The sequence below is a fragment of the Bos mutus genome, chromosome 3, assembly GCF_027580195.1.
Source record: "Bos mutus isolate GX-2022 chromosome 3, NWIPB_WYAK_1.1, whole genome shotgun sequence".
Taxonomy (NCBI): Eukaryota; Metazoa; Chordata; class Mammalia; order Artiodactyla; family Bovidae; genus Bos; species Bos mutus.
In genome coordinates this window covers 31863645-31883717 of record NC_091619.1, presented here as the reverse complement: position 1 = coordinate 31883717, position 20073 = coordinate 31863645, and the positions used below count along the sequence as shown (strand labels likewise).

Sequence of the window (20073 nt, the reverse complement as noted above, 5' to 3'; positions counted from 1 at the left end):
AATGGAACATTATATAGTCATTTAAAATGATCTTTGTACCCATTCACTTTTTTAAAAAGTGATCTTTGTAAAGAATCTAATATGTGGAGAAATGCCTAATTCTAATATTAAATGAATAAAAACTTTAAACTATGTGAGCTATATGAGTATGAGCTCAGCTGGTCTCCTTTCACAAAAGTTTCATCACTTTTGAGAGGACACAAGAAGTACCTTGTGTTCATTAGATCTGATAGTTCATTAGATAATTTGGTGTTCAGTATTGAACTGAAACTATATGAACTAGTTATGCATTCAGTTAAACAGAAAACAATTTTTATTGTTAAAATGTTCAAAGGAAAATCACTCTGAAGGTTTTTAAGGTTCTTCCACTTTCCTGTGATCCTCAGAAAGCAACTGTATCTCACTTTTGTTTTTCTTCTTTACTCTTTTCAGATATTTATTGCAGAAAATTTTAGAGGTTCCCAAAAAAACCTAAAATCCTGCTACACAGAGATAATATATTATCTCCTTTTTTTATTATCATATGTTATGATATATGATCGGAGAAGGCAATGGCCCCCCACTCCAGTACTCTTGCCTGGAAAATCCCATGGATGGAGGAGCCTGGTGGGCTGCAGTCCATGGGGTTGCTAAGAGTCGGACATGACTGAGCGACTTCACTTTCTCTTTAAACTTTCATGCATTGGAGAAGGAAATGGCAACCCACTCCAGTGTTCTTGCCTGGAGAATCCCAGGGACAGGGGAGCCTGGTGGGCTGCCGTCTATGGGGTCGCACAGAGTTGGACACGACTGAAGTGACTTACCATAGCATAGCATAGCATGATATATGATAAATATATTTCTCATTTTTTCTGTTCACTTTTTACAGAGATGAAATAAGTCTCAGTATATGTCCAATTTTATAACCTAAATATAACATCTTCAGAAGTAGTTTCCATGTCTCTCAAAAATTTGACAGTATCATTTATAATAGTCATGTGACCATGTGATTTTTTACTTCACTAGTTTCCTAATGTTGAACATTTAGGTTGTTTCAAGATATTTGCTAACATAAACAATGTAATGAACAACTTCGTTTTGATTCCCGCTTCATTTTATCTCCTTAGAAGAAAGTTCCATATAAAAAATGACCAAAGAGGGGCTTCCCTGATGGCTCAGTGGTAAAGATTCCACCTGCCAATACAGGAGACATGGGTTTGATCCCTGATCCAGGAAGATCCCACATGCCACAGAGCAGCTAAGCCCGTGCGCCACAACTATTGAGCCTGTGCTCTAGAGCTTGGGAGCCACAACTACTGAGCCCATGTGCTAAACTACTGAAGCCTGTATGCTCTAGAATCCATACTCCAAAACAGGAGAAGCCACCACAATGAGAAGCCCACATGCCTGCAAGTAGAGAGTAGTCCCTGCTCGCCGCTACTGGAGAAAAGCCCATGCAGCAACGGAGACCCAGCACGGCCAAAAATAAATAAATAAAATCATTTAAAAGAAAAATTTGGCCAAAGAGAATAACATTTAAGGTTCTAAAATACTTTTAAAAATAAAAATCCCTTAAATTCTTAACTGATTTCTGGACTAAAGATGCTCTTTTAACTTTTTGCCCTTCCTAAGTTGTTTCCTTTCCAGAGTAATTTCCATAGCCTTTTTCTCTTCAGATCTCAGAGATGTTGGTGTAGGACACTGCCCAAAGGAGGAATCAGCTGATTTGTTTTCATCTCTACAGGAGTTGCAGTGTTTGCTTGGAAGGGCGAGTCAGAAGATGACTTCTGGTGGTGTATTGACCGCTGTGTGAACATGGATGGGTGGCAAGCCAATATGGTAATAATGCATATTCATCCTATACTTTTGACAATGGATTTCTTTCCTTTTTTCCCTCAAAGCATGGTTCCCTAAATATGTTTTGGATGTTTGGTCTTACGCACTTACTTTGTTGCCAAAGTGTTTAGCTTGATAGCTTTTCAAAATGGGTCTCAGTGCTGAATGGAAAGGCGGGGGAAGGGTAAAACCAACTGAACACATGTGGCTCAAACACAGCAGAATGAAATAGAAGAACGTGATATGGTATCTCTTTGGAGTAGAATTATGGTTTCTTTCCTTCCTGCCCCAGCTCCTTTTGTGTTCCAAGGGGCTGTATTTCAGGGCTCTAGACTAAAAATGAGTCTGTGATTAGCCTACACTACTCTTCACTGTAGCCTAGAACAAACTTAGGAATCCTTTTAACCATTTACACCAACAAATTTGACTGTGTTTCCATTATCTAAACCTGCTCTAAGGAGCTCTGAGGAGTGCTCTTCCAAAATATATAGGGCTCTCTTACTAGTGCAGAAAGTGGGTTCAAAGTTCCCCCCAGCTCTAGCAGCCTGAATGCCCATAGAAGTCTTCTGGCTGTTCTATAGATCCTGGATGATGGGGGAGACTTAACCCACTGGGTTTATAAGAAGTATCCAAACGTGTTTAAGAAGATCCGAGGCATTGTGGAAGAGAGCGTGACTGGTGTTCACAGGTAACAGACTCTGGAGTAGCTGCCCCTTGTGTCCTTGCCTCAGCAGATTCTTCTGGTCTCTTTTAGGCTTTAGGGCTGTGTTTCCGACTTGTAACTTAAATGGGAGTATTTTCATTAGATAAAACGTTTGAGTTTTTACCTTTAAAAAATCAAGGAGACCCTAAAGAAGTTATTTCAGATTCTAGTTCAGACATTTTCTCACCCATTTATTCCACTGTGATTCTCAATCAGTGCTGGGAGGTAGGGAGCGAGTATATCTTGAAAACCTGTATTTGATTTTAGATTATACTTTTATATTTAAAATAAAAAAATCTATTGTAAAACTATATGTTATACATATTATAAAAAATAAACCTGGGCAAAATATGATTTGCTTGTTGTAATACCTAAAAAAATACCTGAGAGAGTATTTCTCATTTGGGGGCACCTTGCATATGCTTAAACACACACACACACGGAACCATATCAGAATCATTGATAATCTTATTCAGAAGTAGGCGTGGGTTTTGTTTTTTTTTTTTTAAGATAGAGAAAATGCTTGGTCTAAGGAACTGTATCCCCTTTTATGGAAGAGAAGTAAATTTCTTAAATTGAAAGATTGTTTTTTTCCTTCCAAAAAAAGGAGTGGGTGTTGGGGAAGAGAAAATGAAAAGACATGAGGAGGGATAACAAGGAAATACCTTGTTTACTGATATTCTTGGGCAATAAATAAGACTGGGGAGGGCAGCACAGAGCTTGAAGAGAATTAGGCAGACTTTGCCAGTTACTGTGTTTTACCAGCTAACTTTGTTTTTGTTTTTGTGGCTTTCTTCCCCCTTTAGGCTGTATCAGCTCTCCAAAGCTGGGAAGCTCTGTGTTCCGGCCATGAACGTCAATGATTCTGTTACCAAACAGAAGTTTGATAACTTATACTGCTGCCGAGAATCCATTTTGGATGGGTAGGTTGAAACGTATAATTATTCAGATTTGTAGGAGATAAATTTGGGTTGGGTTATAATGTTAGTCTGATATCATTCCAGTTTTGCCCCCTGGTCTTCCAGTGGCTTTAAAAGTTTGTTAGAGGGGTTCTATCTCATACTGAGTCCAACCTGCTTCTAGTTGAAGTTTTCATGGGGTGTTGCCCCACACTTACTTTCAGAGGGACTGTGTTTCAGCTAATAATGTTTGAGTTGAGCCCTTGTCTATTTCCACAGCCTGAAGAGGACCACAGATGTAATGTTTGGTGGGAAACAAGTGGTAGTGTGTGGCTATGGTGAGGTAAGTAGCTGGGCCTCAGTGTCTGCCTTTTCACAGGCTTGTTACAAATGTTGAGTGAAGGAGATTTGTGTTGTCAGTGTAGAGTACTGATAGAGTTTAAAGTATGCTTTTAGACAAAGTATCTCAAAATTGTAGTAAAAGTCCTTTATTCACACTTACAAATACAGACATAGGGAATGAATTAAGTGACGATTAATCAAGTTTTCCTAGAATAAGAATCTGAAGGTAACCTTCAGACCAAGCTGCTCTTCCTTGGTCCATTTCCCTGATGGTGATACTTTCATTTCCTTTATCTCTTTTACTGTCCCAGTCTCCAGCCTTTGCTATGAAATGTCTGCTAAATCACTTCTCTGATCACAATATAATCAGGATCAGTTTCTCCTCTGCTTGGATTGGAGCATCTTTGCAAGGATTTGCTAGATGATTGATGGGTTTAGGGAGGTTAATTCCCATCTCCCAGAGAGCCTATCTGCCCAAATGTGTGTGTGCTGTGCTCAGTTACTCAGTAGTCATGTCCAACCCTTTGGACTATAGCCCACCAGGCTCCTGTGTCCGTGGGATATTCAGGCAGGAGTACAGGAGTGGATAGCCATTCCCTTCTCCAGCAAGAGTACTAAAATGCGTTGCCATTTCTTACTCCAGGGGAATCTCACAAACCAGGGATCGAACCTGCATCTCCTGCATTGCAGGTGGATCCTTGACCGCTGAGCCGTCAGGGAAACCCATCCTAAATACCCACGCCTTAGTGTACCTGACTTCTGTTTTACGTCTGCAGGTGGGAAAGGGCTGCTGTGCTGCTCTCAAGGCCCTTGGAGCAATTGTCTATATCACGGAAATTGACCCTATCTGTGCTCTGCAGGCCTGGTAAGAACAGAGTGGTAATACCATTAGATTGGCTCCAGGTACTTTGTATTTCCAAGAGTTTGTGATTGATTGTATTAACTAGTCCTTGGGAAAATTCCTCAAAGGAGGAGACAGCTATGATTGCTCTGTTCTCTGCATTGTAATCATAGGGCATTCATAGAGCTTCTTGGTATTTTCCCTTCCTGGATGGAATCTTGGGCAGTCTGAAGAGGCCAGTGTGTATCTCTTAGCACAGCTTATCACTTATCATTCCAGTGAGGTAGCCCTAGATCTAACTTCAGAAACAAATTTGCCTCATTTTGTGACCAGCTTCTGTCCTACTCTTACTCATAGTATTCCTTCCTTTTCTTCCAGCATGGATGGGTTCAGGGTGGTAAAGCTAAATGAAGTCATCCGGCAAGTTGATGTTGTAATAACTTGCACAGGTGAGTGTCAGAGCTTTGTGTTAGTCACTCAGTCATGTCTGACTCTTTGTGACCCCATGACTGTAACCTGCTAGGCTCTTCTGTCCATGGAATTCTCTAGGCAAGAATACTGGAGTGGATAGCCATTCCCCTCTCCAGGGGATCTTCCCGACCCAGAGATGGAACCCAGGTCTCCTGCACTGCAGGGAATTTCTTTCCTGTCTGAGCCATCAGGGAAGCCCAGCAGTGCTTTGGTATACATGAAAGAGTATTAACTGAGGTTAAATCTTGAATGTGATCTAGTTGACTTTCATATAAAGTAGGTAAGACCTGTGTCCTACATAAAAGTCTGAGAACTAGAGTAAGCAGTCAGAACCTTAACATATTTTCCAGAACAAAGAGCCTTTTTCCTTGATGTCTTTATGTACTGCTTGATCTTAAAATGAAATAACTGAACCTAAAGAGCTGTTATGCAACACACACTTCTTTGCTTGCAGTGTATACATGCTCTTCAGTGCCAGGAGTTCTTTCCCATGTTTTAACTGAAAGTCAGTCAGTACCTTTCCCCCACAGGATTTCTTTCCTCAGCTACTCTATTTTACTTTTAGGAAATAAGAATGTAGTGACACGGGAGCATTTGGATCGCATGAAAAACAGTTGTATCGTATGCAATATGGGCCACTCAAACACAGAAATTGATGTGGTAAGGTTTCTCTTACCTGTTACTAGACCTTTTTTCCTTTTTCCATTATAGCCAGTCAACTGTGCTGTCTTCCTTTCAGACCAGCCTCCGCACTCCTGAGCTGACATGGGAGCGAGTACGTTCTCAGGTGGATCATGTCATCTGGCCGGATGGCAAACGTGTCGTCCTTCTGGCAGAGGTGCACATACTGTAGGGTTCGGGCAGCACAGCAGTGTGCTTAGCACCCTTGGGGGAGGGGCGGCAGGGTAAACATATTCGGCCTGTTGTTCCCTGAGCTCTATCTTTGGATAGAAGTATATTTCTCAAATATAGTCTGGTTCCCAAAATAGAATCACTCCCTGACCACAACTGATTCATTAGTGTGTCAGATTCAGATGGACTTACAGAAAATAAGATAAAACCTAGAGTCCTGATTTGGAACTGTACTTCTACCAGCTGAGTTGAGAGGGGTATGAAGTCCTTTCTTGCATTTGCGTGGCTTTCGTGATGTGACAGGGATCACACAACTCACCCCAGGGCTCTGTTTCAACATTTCAGGGTCGTCTGCTCAATCTGAGCTGCTCCACGGTCCCTACCTTTGTTCTGTCCATCACAGCTACAACACAGGTACGTGACAGAACATCAGCCTGGCCTGCACTGAGATGCCTGGATCTGGGCCTAGACCGAGTTCCAGTGCGAGCGTGGCCTCCTGGGTTCTTAGCAACCTGTTTTCTTCAAGTTACAAGTTGTCAAGTATAGAAAATAATCGTTAGGTAGAGTCAGTATTTGTGTTCCTTTGCATTAACTATTTTCATTAGGAATACAGTGTTCCAGCGTAGTTGTATGTAGTCTGTTCTTTTATTAGGAACTAAGCAAAAACACCAATAAATCCTCTTATGATGTGTGCTGGTGTTTATTACAATCGAAGTCCTGGATGCTGCTGCTGTGGTAGTTCACTAAGTACTTACCCCAAGACCCTGTTAAACCTACTTTTATTTTAATGTCCCTAAGAAGTGTTTTTGTGTTTTCTGACCCACTTTTGCCTTAGGCTTTGGCACTGATAGAACTCTATAATGCGCCTGAGGGACGATACAAACAAGATGTATACTTGCTCCCTAAGAAAATGGGTGAGTAGAAAGAGAAACCTGTGTTGACCCCTAGATGTTGGGTGGTTTGGTAAAATGAGTATCATGAAAAGCATTGGATTTAGAGTCAGGATTATAATCCCTGTGCTGGCACTTAATGGTTTTCGGACCTCAGGACAAGTTCTAATCTCCATGAGCCTCAGTTTCTTTATCGGTAAGGTGAGAATACGTACATTGCAAAATTGTAGCAAGAAATACAGCTAATGAGTAAAGGTGCTTTAGCACAGTGGTTTAGGGTAGATGCTCTTATATCCCAAGTAGTTTTTGAAGTTCAGTAAACTTAACTACCACTGATTACAGCCCGGGACCAAAATGGAAGAAACAGAAACCAAATACAGGTTTTATTGTCCATCCTCTGTGAAACATGTAAGCAGTCTCCTGTCATTCCAGCGGTCAGCTGTGCTGTATTTACATGACACAATGCATCATCTTTAGATGCTTACCTTTCCAGATATGATGCCAATCTCCCCTCTCATTCGTCAGCCCAAACCCCTGTCCTCTTAAAGCTAAAAACCACCTTATTCTTGTCCCCTCCAGCAGCTTACTTCTGATTGCTATTTGGTTTTTAATTAATATTCATAAAGGTAAAAGCCCAGGAAGCTTATCTATGGAAAACTAATATAGTTGTGCCAGCTGCCTTAGAAATCTGTGATCCAAAGATTTGAAGCCATTATGGATCTTACCCTAAGTAAATGTTGATGACTAATTCTTTTGAGCTCACTAGGATCCACCTTGACTCTGAATTTGACTATAATTCAGCTAAGGAAATTGCTGCAGGAAGGTGAGGGTAGTCCGTGGTATGTTGGCCATTGAGGTGAACCCAGAAGCTTTGCCAGAGAAGAATGGGGCGGTACAAGTTGCCGTACCACCCTAGCAAATGGCTTTCTTAATACATTCTGGTTGTACTGAAAGATACCTTAAAGACAACTTTGAGTGTTTTTTTTAATTAGGCGAATATTCCAAGTTAGATTCTTTCAGTGTTATTCCAAGCCTTGTCCTCTCTCTCAGAAAGCTTCAGATGAAGTAATGGGAGGTTATGCCCTGAGAGGCATATTTTATATGGAGTCTGCTCCCTGCTGCTTTGTTCTTCTTAGATGAGTACGTTGCCAGCTTGCACCTGCCATCATTTGATGCCCACCTGACAGAGCTGACAGATGACCAAGCAAAATATCTGGGACTCAACAAAAATGGGCCATTCAAACCCAATTATTACAGGTAACTTGGGGGAAAGTAAATGAAAAGATGTTGTCCCTGATACTATGCCAAGCAGACTTTTCTAAATAGTAGTATAGCTGATTTTGAAATATACAAGAACTCTGTCCCACACTAAAAAGTAAACAGAAAAAGTATTTATCTAGTAGTAAATGTAAAGAAGTCAGCATTTTCTAAAATTTTGGAGCTTGAGCCTTCCCCTCAGAGATTCTGATAGAGTTAGTCTAGAATGGGGCCCAGGCTTATTTTGTAAAACTTCTTCAGATTATTCTAACATATTGTCACATTGAAAATCACTGACTTATTAGGGAGCAGGAGAGAAAGCTAGAGATGGCATTGTTGGAAATCCTGTGGAAGTACAGTGAGAAATGATCCGTGGGGAATGACTGCAGGAATCCCTGGCCTGTGTGAGGGAAGACCCTGGAGAGTGTTCTCTGTTTTTGATTCTTCTCTTGGAACTCTCATGTGGAAGACACAAGTGCTAACCAGTCACTCTTTCTTTACAGATACTAATGGACCATATTACCAAGGACCAGAACACATGAACCACACAATTCTAAAAGAAATATTTTTTAAAATAACTTTTATTTTCTTCTTAATCCTTTCCTTTTGATTTTTTTTTTTCCTATAATTTCTTTCTTGTTTTTTTTTTTCATCTCATTATCCAAGTTCTACAGACCACGCAGGAACTTGCTTCATGGCTCTTTAGATGAAACTGAGATTAAAGATTTCTCACCCTAGTCACTAAAGAAGGATTTTACTCTCCCAGCCCAGAAAGGTGATCCTTTCTTTTGCATTTCTGGGGACTTAATAGTCTTAATTGGGTACCTTATTAACAGGAGACGCTAAGGTACCGTCTGTGTGGAACAATCTGCAATGTCTAAATTGCCTTAAAAGAGCCCATTTCTCAGCTGCTGGAATCAGTGCTCTTTCACTTCTTCAGAGGAGCAGGGATGGTACCTACCAGGCAGGTAGGTTAGATGTAGGTGGTGCATGTTAATTTCCCCTAGATGTTCCAAGCCCTGTTTCCTGTGTAAAGGTGGTATGTTTGGTTCAGAGATGTGTACTAGTGAGTGTTGCTTGTTAAGATCCAGTAGGCCCACTTGGATTTAGTACAGCCCTTCCTCCGCTTCCCACCAGACCCTCTCATTTTCCAGGTTTTTAACCAGACTATTCTGTTCAGTTGAATTTTGTCCCCTAGCATTTATTTCTGTTTCTGTTTTAGGGTTTTTTGTTTGTTTTTTAAGTAAGAAAAACGTTTAGTCTTAATATTGAGGAGCTGCTTGAGTGATTAGTTATTATCAGTTTATCTTTTGAACCTTTGGAGCTAAAAGTGCAGAGTTGAGTCTAGAGAAATGCTGATTTCAAACTCTGATAATCCCAGTTTCTAGCCCATAGTTCATAGCATCAATGAACTGAGGCCATAATAGCGGATTTTATCAGCTCTGCCCATCAGCTTGTGCTGGAAGCAAATTTCTTGAGTCATTAGTCAGTATATAGCACTGAACTCTCTTTAAGAGCAAATTTCTGATCAGCTGTGCTTCTGCAATTTAAAATATTTAAAGGGAGATAGGTGTGGATGGGAGGAGGAAGGCTAAATTGGGCCAGGGCGAAGGAAATCGGCTCTGTTTAACTTGTCTGGGACATTAGGCCCCATATAACTTTAGTTTTACAGAAGTAGTACCACTTTTGATTTACACGTGACACAGAAAATGTATGAACTGAGACCTCAAAGGGCAGTTTGTGCATAGAGTAATCGGTATGTCCTGGCTCACACTCTGTAGGAATCCCCAGAAAGGCTCTTAGAAATCAGAAAGATGATGTATTCCCCTGCCATGAACCCTGCTTACCAGCATTTCTGCATGGTCAGATGAGCTTTATGCTCATGAGCTTTAAGTGCATAATTATCCAGGATTCTAAATCCTCAACTTGTTGTAGCTTGTGATCCTTCAAAGTTGGGTCAGGCATTAGTGCTAGATACTAGAAATTTTCATTTCCCTGTTGCTATTGATCAGAGAGACAGGCATTAATTAAAAACAGAAATATAAGAAAGGAAAGCTTCCACCCTGTGACTTCCTATCAGGGGACAGTGATCTTGCCAAAAATTTTTTCCCTTTCTTTTTTCTCCCTACCCTTCCCACTCCTTGCCAATGCAACCATGCTTTCTTCTTTGTAGATGCTAAGAGTTTAAGCCCTTTTCCCAGGGCATTTAACCAGCCAATCAGAACAGCACATCCTTTAGGGGAGATAACCTGGCCAACAGTGGTATCCATCATGTCAGCTCTGCTAGAGGGATGGGGCTCAGGTCCTGCTGCCCTCTGGCCTGCCCCCTGCTCCCATATCTATTACTGTGTCCATAGGAATACTCGGTAAGGGCTCCGTCTCTGTCAAGCCATGTAACAAAGGACACTGTGGGAAAATGTCTGGCATCAGAGGGAGCATGTGGAGAGCAACTTAGGAGGAACAAGTTTATTTTGTATTGAATGATTTTTAATGAATGCAATATTAATCCTTGCAGATGAGCAATAATCATTAAAGTCAATTAAAATGATAAGACCTTATTGGAATCCTGTGTCATTCTTGGTTGAACAACACCTTCATTTAGAATCTGTTTTCCAAGATGAGAGAAGTCATGGGTCAGTTAGCAATATCTAAGAGATTTTTTAGGACCTAGTATGTAGAGAAAGAGGCTAGATGCAGAGTTCCTCAGTAATATCTTAAATTTGTGTCTGCTCTGTGCCCAGCATTGGGCCTGCACACTTTCACTTTAACTTCGTTCCTGCACCTTGCTGCCTAAAATTCAGGCCTCCTCAGATACACAGTCCCCTTCATAAGACCCTGTACCTAATTCTTAAAAAATGCCTCCAAAGTTACATAAGCTTTAGCCCATCCCCACCCCACACCATACCTGTATCCATCTCTGAAGTAGTCTCCATATTTTCTGATTTAACAGTGTATCTGTTAATATTGTTCAAAAGTAATACCCTTTCTATTTTATTAAACTGATCCCAGTGTTGATTTTGCAGTGCAGATTGGTAAAATGAGTGTTTTTAGTTCTGCAAGGTTTTATCCATGCAAATAAATCCAAATATAAGATAAACTTCATGTTGCCTAGAGTTAAACTTTTAAAAAAAACTGTTTCCTGAATCTGATAACTTTATAAAAAGTTTATTATGATGGGAAAATATTTGAAAATTAAGTGTTTGAATATAAAGAATTTAAATGAACTGTTGACTGTGCAGTTTTATAAAATTAATTCTTCAACGTGTCTTTTATTGCTTTCTATGCGCTAGGATCTGTTTTAAATATTCGGGATACAAGTGAAACGAGGAGCTCTTCCTTTACCCACAGTTCAGCATTAGGTAGGGCTGCTATCCAAATGGGTTCCCAGCCTGGGATATGTGGGTGAGAGCTGGGATGTGGCCTAGTGCTGGGAGTCTCCCTGCACTTGGGGTGGGGAGGACAGCCATGCAGGAAAGCCATGGCAATGTTGGAGTATGTAGGAACAGGGAACTTGATTAAACCAGAAGAAATGCTAAGGCTATTGGAAGCCAGCTATCTGATTTTTAGAGGAGTTGTTAGAAAGGGAAAAGACTAGAACAAACTCTAGTGTTGAGTTTGAATAGGAGCTACAGGGTTTTGGTGTGAACTCATGAATTTCAGCATAAAGAAATAGGGGAATGGGTGTTTGTACAAACATTCCCTGGCTCTGTCTACTAAGTGAGCCTTGGAGCAGCAGTTCCCCTCTTCCTCCAGTGCACTGCATGCTCTAGCATCCAGATTCAAGCATTACATTCTCCACTTAAAGGAGTGAGGACTCTGGAGAAATGGCTGATTCTATGGCTGTGCAGAAGTACATGAAGAGCAGGAAAGCAAGGAAGTACTCAAAAAATGATTGCATGTCAAAAGGACACAGAAACCGATATTTAAGGGCAAATCTGGAAAAATCTGAGCACCCAAGTAATGGTTTATAAAGCACTGAATAGAAGAAGAAACTATATACTGATATAAATGAATCAGTTTAATAATAAAGAATGAGATATATAAGTAATTTCAGAGCACTTCTCCATAAAATACTTCTTAACACATTATTGACCAGAGACATATTAATATGCCTTTTGTTACCTGAATGTTATTGACCAGAGACGACATCAATACGTTTTACAATTAACATTACCATGCGAAGTTGTTAGAGCTTGAAATTGATCAAGGGTTCATTATACAACTTAACAATTGTCATTATCATTCACATTTTGCTTCATTAGGTTTTTGTTCGAACCTTGTGTATATTATTAACACAAAATTATTACTGTAAAATTTTCAAAAGTGAGACATCATGAACTTTTGAGTGAAGAATTTTTCAGTGAATTTTATGCAGTTTCTTTCTCTGATTGTCCGAGCAGTTTACATACTAGTGTCTTAGAAGATGGTAGTTCTTCAGAATCTAGTTCTGATTCAGACAGTCCTGGCGGGATTCAAATTTCAGTGTCTGTAAATGAAGTTTTGAACACAAACCACACTCATTAGTTTATGTAATGTCTATAGACTACTTCATTCACAATGGCAGAGTTGAGGCACAACCAAATGGCCCACTAAGTCTGAAATAGTCTTCGATGTAAAAACTTTGCTGACCCTAGGCATAAAGGTTATGTTAGGGATAAAGGGATAAAGGGAAAGATGTGTCTGAAGGCATTTACTGCTGCTGCTAAGTCGCTTCAGTCATGTCCAACTCTATGACCCTGTGGACTGTAGCCCACCAGCTCCTCTGTGCGTGAGATTTTCCAGGCAAGAATACTGGAGAGGATTGCCATGCCCTCCTCCAGGGGCTCTTCCTGACCCAGGGGTCGAACTTGGATCTCGTGTCTCCCGCATTGGCAAGCAAGTGTTTTTTTACCACTAGCACCACCTGGGAAGCCCCCTGAAAGCATTTGACTTGCGTTCTATTAGGTAAGAAGAGGAAGTCTCTGTGACAGCAGAAAATGAGAATGAAAGCATCAGAAAATAGCATTAAAACATCTTCTTTACCATATGTAAAGTTAGATAGCCAGTGGAAATTTGCTGTATGATGCTGGGAGCTCAAATCTAGTGCTCTATGACAACCTAGAGGGGTAGGATGGTGTGGGAGGTGGGAAGGAGGTTCAAGAAGGAGGGGATATACATATACCTATAGACGATTTATGTAAATAGATGTATGGCAGAAATCAACACCATACTGTAAAGCAATTCTCCAATTAAAAAAGAATACACACCTTTAAATACACATGACATTCTAAAAATAAGAAAATATCAAAGAGTATTCTAGTCTAAGTGCATGCATGGTAAGTTGCTTCAGTCGTGTCTGATTCTTTGTGACCCTATGGGTGTAGCCCACCACGCTTCTCTGTCAATAGGATTCTCCAGGCAAGAATACTGGAGTAGGTTGCTATTTCCTTCTCCCGGGAATCTCGGACCCAGGGATTGAACCCCTGTCTCCTGCATTGGCAGGCTGATTCTTCACCACTGAGGGACCATAGATTAACTACTTTTTTCTTCCCTGGTAGTTCAGACGGTAAAGAATCTGGGATCAGGAAGTCTCAGCAAACCAATAAAGCAATTTTAAAATATTTTAAGGGATTTCACTGGCTGTCCAATGGTTAAGACTGAACTGCCAATGCAGGGGAGCACGGGTTTGATCCCTGGTCGGGGAACTAAGATCCCACATAACCACATGGCCGAAAGATAAATAATTTTAAAATTATTAAAAATTTTATGACTCCAATATAGAGTGTGTAATCAATTTGTGTGTGTGTTGGAGAAGACTCTTGAGAGTCCCTTGGACTGCAAGGAGATCCAACCAGTCCATTCTGAAGGAGATCAGCCCTGGGATTTCTTTGGAAGGAATGATGCTAAAGCTGAAACTCCAGTACTTTGGCCACCTCATGTGAAGAGTTGACTCATTGGAAAAGACTCTGATGCTGGGAGGGATTGGGGGCAGGAAGAGAAGGGGACGCCAGAGGATGAGATGGCTGGATGGCATCACTGACTCGATGGACGTGAGTCTGAGTGAACTCCGGGAGTTGGTGATGGACAGGGAGGCCTGGCATGCTACAATTCATGGGGTCGCAAAGAGTCGGACACGACTGAGCAACTGAACTGAACTGAACTGAATCAATTTTAAGTTGTAATCAATTTTTTGTATATATGCAGTATTGGAAGTTACACAATTGGAACTTTTAATAATGGTATTTTGTTTATTTTTTTTAGTGTTTTTGTTTGTTCTCCACTGCAACCACCAGATGGCAAGTTTTCTCACATTGTCTGGTTGTCGCATAGCATCTCTGGCCAGCAAAGGATAATAGGTTCACAATTCCTTTTATGAAACTCCTGTGTTTTAAAATTGAGAATATTTCAGATTTTTAGGAAATATACAAATATATAATTTATTATGTTATACCTCTTAAGGGGATGTGGAGCAGCATTCCATAGACAAGTTCAGTTCAGTTGCTCAGTCGTGTCTGACTCTCTGCAGCCCCATGGACTGCAGCACAAGAGGCTTCCCTGTCCATCACCAACTCCCAGAGCTTACTCAAACTCATGTCCATTAGGTCGGTGATGCCATCCAACCAACTCATCCTCTGTCGTCCCCTTCTCCTGCCTTCAATCTTTCCCAGCATCAGGGTCTCCCCTCCCCAAATGAAGCCTCCAGAAAAGACCACAGCCTTGGCCAATAGCTGGACTATAACTTCAGGAGAGACCTTGACAAAGACTCTCCACTTGACCAAATTCTAGTCAGGGTCCTCTGGCCTTTCTTCTTGACTAGGCCTTGACCTTGGCCCCATCTTGCGTAGCTTGGTTGTAACAAGGATCCTGCTAGGTCACTTTAGCAAGAATGCCTTCACCCTTGCTATCTGATCATATTCCCCATCCCCTACCCATACTATCTGATCACCCTTGCCTGTCTTCAGCAAGAATTCCCCTACCCTTGATGTCTCCTCTGAGTAACTTTTCACCCACTGACCCCTTCATTGCACTTGTTGGCTACAAATTCCCAGCTGTCTTTGGACAGCTCAACTTGGAGTTGAGCCCCACCTCTCTTGCCTATTCCAGTAGCATTGACACCTATCACAATTGCCCTGAATAAAGTCTTTACATTTTAACAAATGTCAAGAATAATTTTTTTAACAACCGTGAGCTGGAGACACCCGGCTAAGCCATCCCCAGACTCTTGACCCATAGAACTATGAGATGATAATTGGGTTTGTTGTTGTTTGGTGTGTTTTTGTTGGCTGCGTCAGGTCTTAGTTGCAGTGCATAGGCTTAGTAGTCGCAGCTTGTGGGCTTAGTTGCCCCTTGGCATATAGGATCTCAGTTCCCTGACCAGAGATTATTGAACCCGCATCCCCTGAATTGGAAGGCAGACTAAAACCACTGGACCACCAGGAAAGTTGTTTGTCATGGCAGTCTAAACACAGGTTGGAAAAGAATTTCCAGACACAAGGCAGAATGAGAGGAGAATAGAGTTTATTAGAGTGGGTGATGCTGTTACAGCAATGGGCCAGCTAAAATGAGAGCTGATGTTTATCGTGGGCTAGTAGCCAATTTTCATAGCCTCAAGAGAAAATTCCTACTGGAAGGGTAGCATTAGATGATTCGTTAGGGTGCTATATAGGGGGAGTACTGGAGTGGGTGTTTTTGACTAATGGGTCAAGAAGCTGGCTGGCAATGATGAGGGGGCTTTTGGCATCACTGATTCAATGGACGTGAGTCTGAGTGAACTCCGGGAGTTGGTGATGGACAGGGAGACCTGGCGTGCTGCGATTCATGGGGTCGCAAAGAGTCGGGCAGGACTGAGCGACTGAACTGAACTGAACAAAGGGGATTAGTCAGTTTCAGAGGTGACCTTGGTTCTGGGCTCTACGTCTATGTCTTTGGCACAGAGCCTCACACCTGTGGCCTTGGGATAGGACTCCACAGTGTTGTTTTAATCCTCTGTTAGAGTAATTTGCTACACAGAACTAGAAACTAATGTGTGGTGTATCCTGGATACTGTGATGCACTGCTCAAAATCCCCCTCCAGGGCTGCCGCTCTTATTCTACTGCCAGGAAAGCTGGCTGCTAGTAGTTCACAGATGTATGAATGTGAAGCACCTTGCCCAGTATCTGACACCCTATAGACACACTGCTGCTGCTGCTGCTGCTAAGTTGCTTCAGTCGTGTCCTACCCTGTGCGACCCCATAGATGGCAGTCCACCAGGCTCCTCTGTCCCTGGGATTCTCCAAGCAAGAATACTGGAGTGGGTTGCCATTTCCTTCTGCAATGCGTGCATGCATGCTAAGTCGCTTCAGTCATGTCCGACTCTGTGCCATCCCACAGACAGCAGCCCAGCAGGCTCCTCTGGCCACGGATTCTCCAGGCAAAAATACTGGAGTGGGTTGCCATTTCCTTCTCCAATTTAATCATTAAGTCATGTCTAACTCTTTGGAACCGCATGGACCATAGCCCACCAGGCCCCTCTGTCTATGGGATTTCCCAGGCAAGAATACTGGAGTGGGTTGCCATTTACTTCTCCAATTTAATCATTAAGTCATGTCTAACTCTTTGGAACCCCATGGACCATAGCCCACCAGGCCCCTCTGTCTATGGGATTTCCCAGGCAAGAGTACTGGAGTGGGGTGCCGTTTCCTTCTCCTCTATAGACACACAGTATGTGCCAATTTCCTTCTACAGAGCCCAGCTGGAACAACTACTGTTTTTACAGTACCTACAATGCTATAATAGCTCACACTTGAAATTTCATTTCCTCTGGTTTCTTGAACCATGACCGCTTCTGGTAAAGGAAGGGCCTTCTCATCATAGGCATCACCTCTTGGTAATAAAAATAATTCTCTTTTGAAAACAATGATTTATTATTTTTAAAAAAGGTTTCCCATAAATTAGCTCATTTGATCCATAGCCTCAGAGAGAGGTGGTATTATCCTCATTTTGTAGGTGCGGAAAGAAGATTGGAAATTCATCAAGGCACTTCTGCAACTTCTACCCTCTACTGACTGAATTGTCCTTCTCTGAAAGTGTCTTAGCCAGTGAGGGAGGGGGAGTTTATCAGCTCTGCTTCAGCTTCTTCACACTGGAGATTCCTTTTCCTACCAAATGCTACAGTTCAAGGAGTTTTTCCCAGGGTGGAGTGAGTACTCTCTGGAACTCAAAAGTAGTACTAATTTAAGTAGCTCTCCAATTTAGAATTCTTGTGTTAGTCACAGCTTGGAGATCCTGCTTTCATTCAGGAAATATTTCCACACAACCTGGGACAATTCTTATTTTTTTTTAAAAAAGGCATGTTACTTCTCAATATTGAGTTTAAGCAAGCAAGAAAAACTGAAACAACCCATATATTTATCAACAGGTGATTGGATAAACAATGGAATTCTATTTATGTACTATTGATATCAGGCAACAAGATGAATGAATTTCAAAATAATTATGTTGAGTGAAAGAATCCAGACAAAAAAGAATGCATATGGTATGATTCTGTTATTGTAAAACTGTAGAAAATGCAAACTAATCGGTAGCATCAGAAAACTTAACAGTGGTTAACTGGGAATGGGAGAGGGATACAGGAATGAATAGGAGAGGATTACCAAGAAAATTTCTGGGGGTGATGGAAACTTTTTTTACACTTTGGCTGCACTGGGTCTTTGTTGCTGTGCTGTCTTTAACTGTGGTGACCAGGGGCTGTTTCTAGTTTTGGTGAGCAGAGTTCTCTTTGTGGTGGCTTCTCTTTGCTGTGGAGCATGGCTCTAGGGCATGTGGGATTCAGCAGTTTTGGTGCACAGGCTTAATCCCCCGCAGCATATGGGATCTTCCCAGACCAGGGATCTGAACCCATCTCCCCCAGATTCTTAACCACTGGACCACCAGGGAAGTTCTTGTCTTGAATATGGTCATGATTTTATGTGTTTATGCATATGTCAAAACATATCAAATTGTATACTTCAAACATATGTGGTTTATTGTACATAAATTATACCTCAAAAAATAGCACCTTAATAATAAAATTTTCAAAAACACAGAAAAGTATAAAGAAGGAAATGAAAATAATGTAAGTTTCTACCGTCTAGAAATTAAACCTGCTACAATTTTGTGTATTTCCTTCCAGTCTTTTTTTCTATACACACATACAAACACAAGCACAATGAGAACCAACTGTACATTCAATTATATCATAAGTATTTTCCTATGCCCCTAAAAATTCTTACTATTAAACATAAATAATGACTTCTCCTTAGTCAATCTTTTGCTTGCCCCATTACTTACTTGGCTGTTTTCTTTCTTTCTTTTTTTTTTTTAACTTAGCTGTTTTCTTATTGACTATTTTTCAAATTAGGTTGTACCAACTTTACACTATTGAAAATATCACTGCCCGGAAAATCATCAGACAATATCTTTGCCTAAAGTTTTATCTCCTTAGAACTTATCACTAAATGTGGAATTACTGGGACTTTCCTGGTGGTCCAATGCTTAAGAATCCGCCTTCCAATGCAGGAGACGCAGGTTCAATCCCTGGTTGGGAAACTAAGACGCCATACGTTGGGGTGTAACTAAGCCAGCGTGCCACAACTGCTGAACCCTTGCACCAAAACTAGAGAAGCCCCTGTGCTACAAGGACCCAGTGCAGCCAAAAACAATAAAACAATTTTTTAGAAGTGGAATTACTAAATCAAAATATCCTTTATTCTGAATGTAGCTGAAATAGTGTACTGTTTAAAGGTCTAAATTTTTCCCCAGGTGATACAACTTGTGGTAATTAAGTCTTGGAACTTGATCAAAGCTTCTAAGCTTTTGGTCAGTCTTAGAACGTGACCAAACTGTGGTCACTGAAACTAGATGTCAGGTGTTCGGTTGTGCGGAGTTTGTTGGTATTACCTAAGAATTCTCTCAGCTTTGGTCCTTTTCCTGCAAATTCCTTAGTTTTTCCTATCAGCTTGAACCAGCTCAGCTTGGATGAAATGCTAACTTATAAAATATATTACTGGATTTGAGAAGGAACGGGACCAAAGGACAGGAACATAGGTAGGAAGTACCAACATAGCAGCTTGGGATTTATTATTTTGCAACAAAGACTTTTAAAGCAACTACCAGGTAGAACCTTGGCAGAAATCATATAAGAGTTGCATCACAATGACTTTCCAAGAACTCAGCAGCCAAAATGTAGTTCTGGAGAAACAAGGATAAATAAAACGCTTTTAAGGATTTCACAGCACAGTATCAGGTAATTACTACATATCACCTCTAAGATGTCAAATGGGCATCTCAAACATGACATGTCCAAAACAGACATCCTGATCTTCCTCCAAACCTATTTTCCTCTGACATCTCTATTTTAATAAACAATACAACCACCCACCCAGTTGCTCAAGCCAAAAATTTAGGACTCATCCTTTATTCCTTCCTATCCTGCTGATAGGATTCCAATCTTTCAGCAAATCTACCTACACAATACAGAAATACCATATCAACCCAATGTTCCAACCTGGCGTAAGACACCATCATTTCCATCTATATAGTCTCTGAACCTGTCCACCCTCACCTACTCTTGCAACACCCCAATCCTTTCTCCAAAAGCAGCAGCAGGTCAACATTTTCTGATGGCTTTCCATTTTACTTAAAATAAAATCCAGACTACTTTCTATGCTTTTCTAGGCCCTATATTTATCTGGCCCCTGCATTTACATGGCCCTCATCTCCTACTGTTCTTCTCCTGGCTCACTCAGTTCCTGCCAAGCCACCTAGGAGGCTCTGGAGTTAGCTGGTCCCTCTGTCTATGTTACCTCCATGGATATTGGTATGGCTCTCCCTCACTTCTTTTAGAACTCATTGAAAATCACTCTCAGCCCCTCCTTTCCTAAGCAGCCTACCTAACATAGCCCAGCTGTACCTCGATCACTGTCACCTTCCAATGCCTTACACTTGTTTTCGTTTCTTCTTAGCACTTGTTTGTGAGCGCATTGTCTGGCTCACTCACAGGCTCT

At 41.2% G+C, this 20073-nt stretch overlaps 1 protein-coding gene across 2 annotated transcripts in view; it reads left to right on the top strand.

Annotated features, from left to right (window-relative positions):
• Positions 1–10623, top strand: part of AHCYL1 (adenosylhomocysteinase like 1) — a 40993-nt gene extending 30370 nt beyond the window's left edge. Inside the window, exons 6-17 of one of the 2 annotated variants that reach the window (XM_005891289.3) lie at positions 1724–1818; positions 2397–2503; positions 3325–3441; positions 3697–3760; positions 4536–4624; positions 4979–5049; positions 5637–5731; positions 5811–5909; positions 6269–6337; positions 6759–6837; positions 7950–8070; positions 8574–10623. In XM_005891289.3, coding sequence (XP_005891351.2) covers positions 1724–1818; positions 2397–2503; positions 3325–3441; positions 3697–3760; positions 4536–4624; positions 4979–5049; positions 5637–5731; positions 5811–5909; positions 6269–6337; positions 6759–6837; positions 7950–8070; positions 8574–8580 — 1013 coding nt within the window. In that variant the 3' untranslated portion in view covers positions 8581–10623. Of the gene's footprint in view, positions 1–1723; positions 1819–2396; positions 2504–3324; positions 3442–3696; positions 3761–4535; positions 4625–4978; positions 5050–5636; positions 5732–5810; positions 5910–6268; positions 6338–6758; positions 6838–7949; positions 8075–8573 lie in introns of those variants that run through there. The other variant, XM_005891290.2, reaches the window with a different exon arrangement.
• Positions 10624–20073: the final 9450 nt, after the last annotated feature.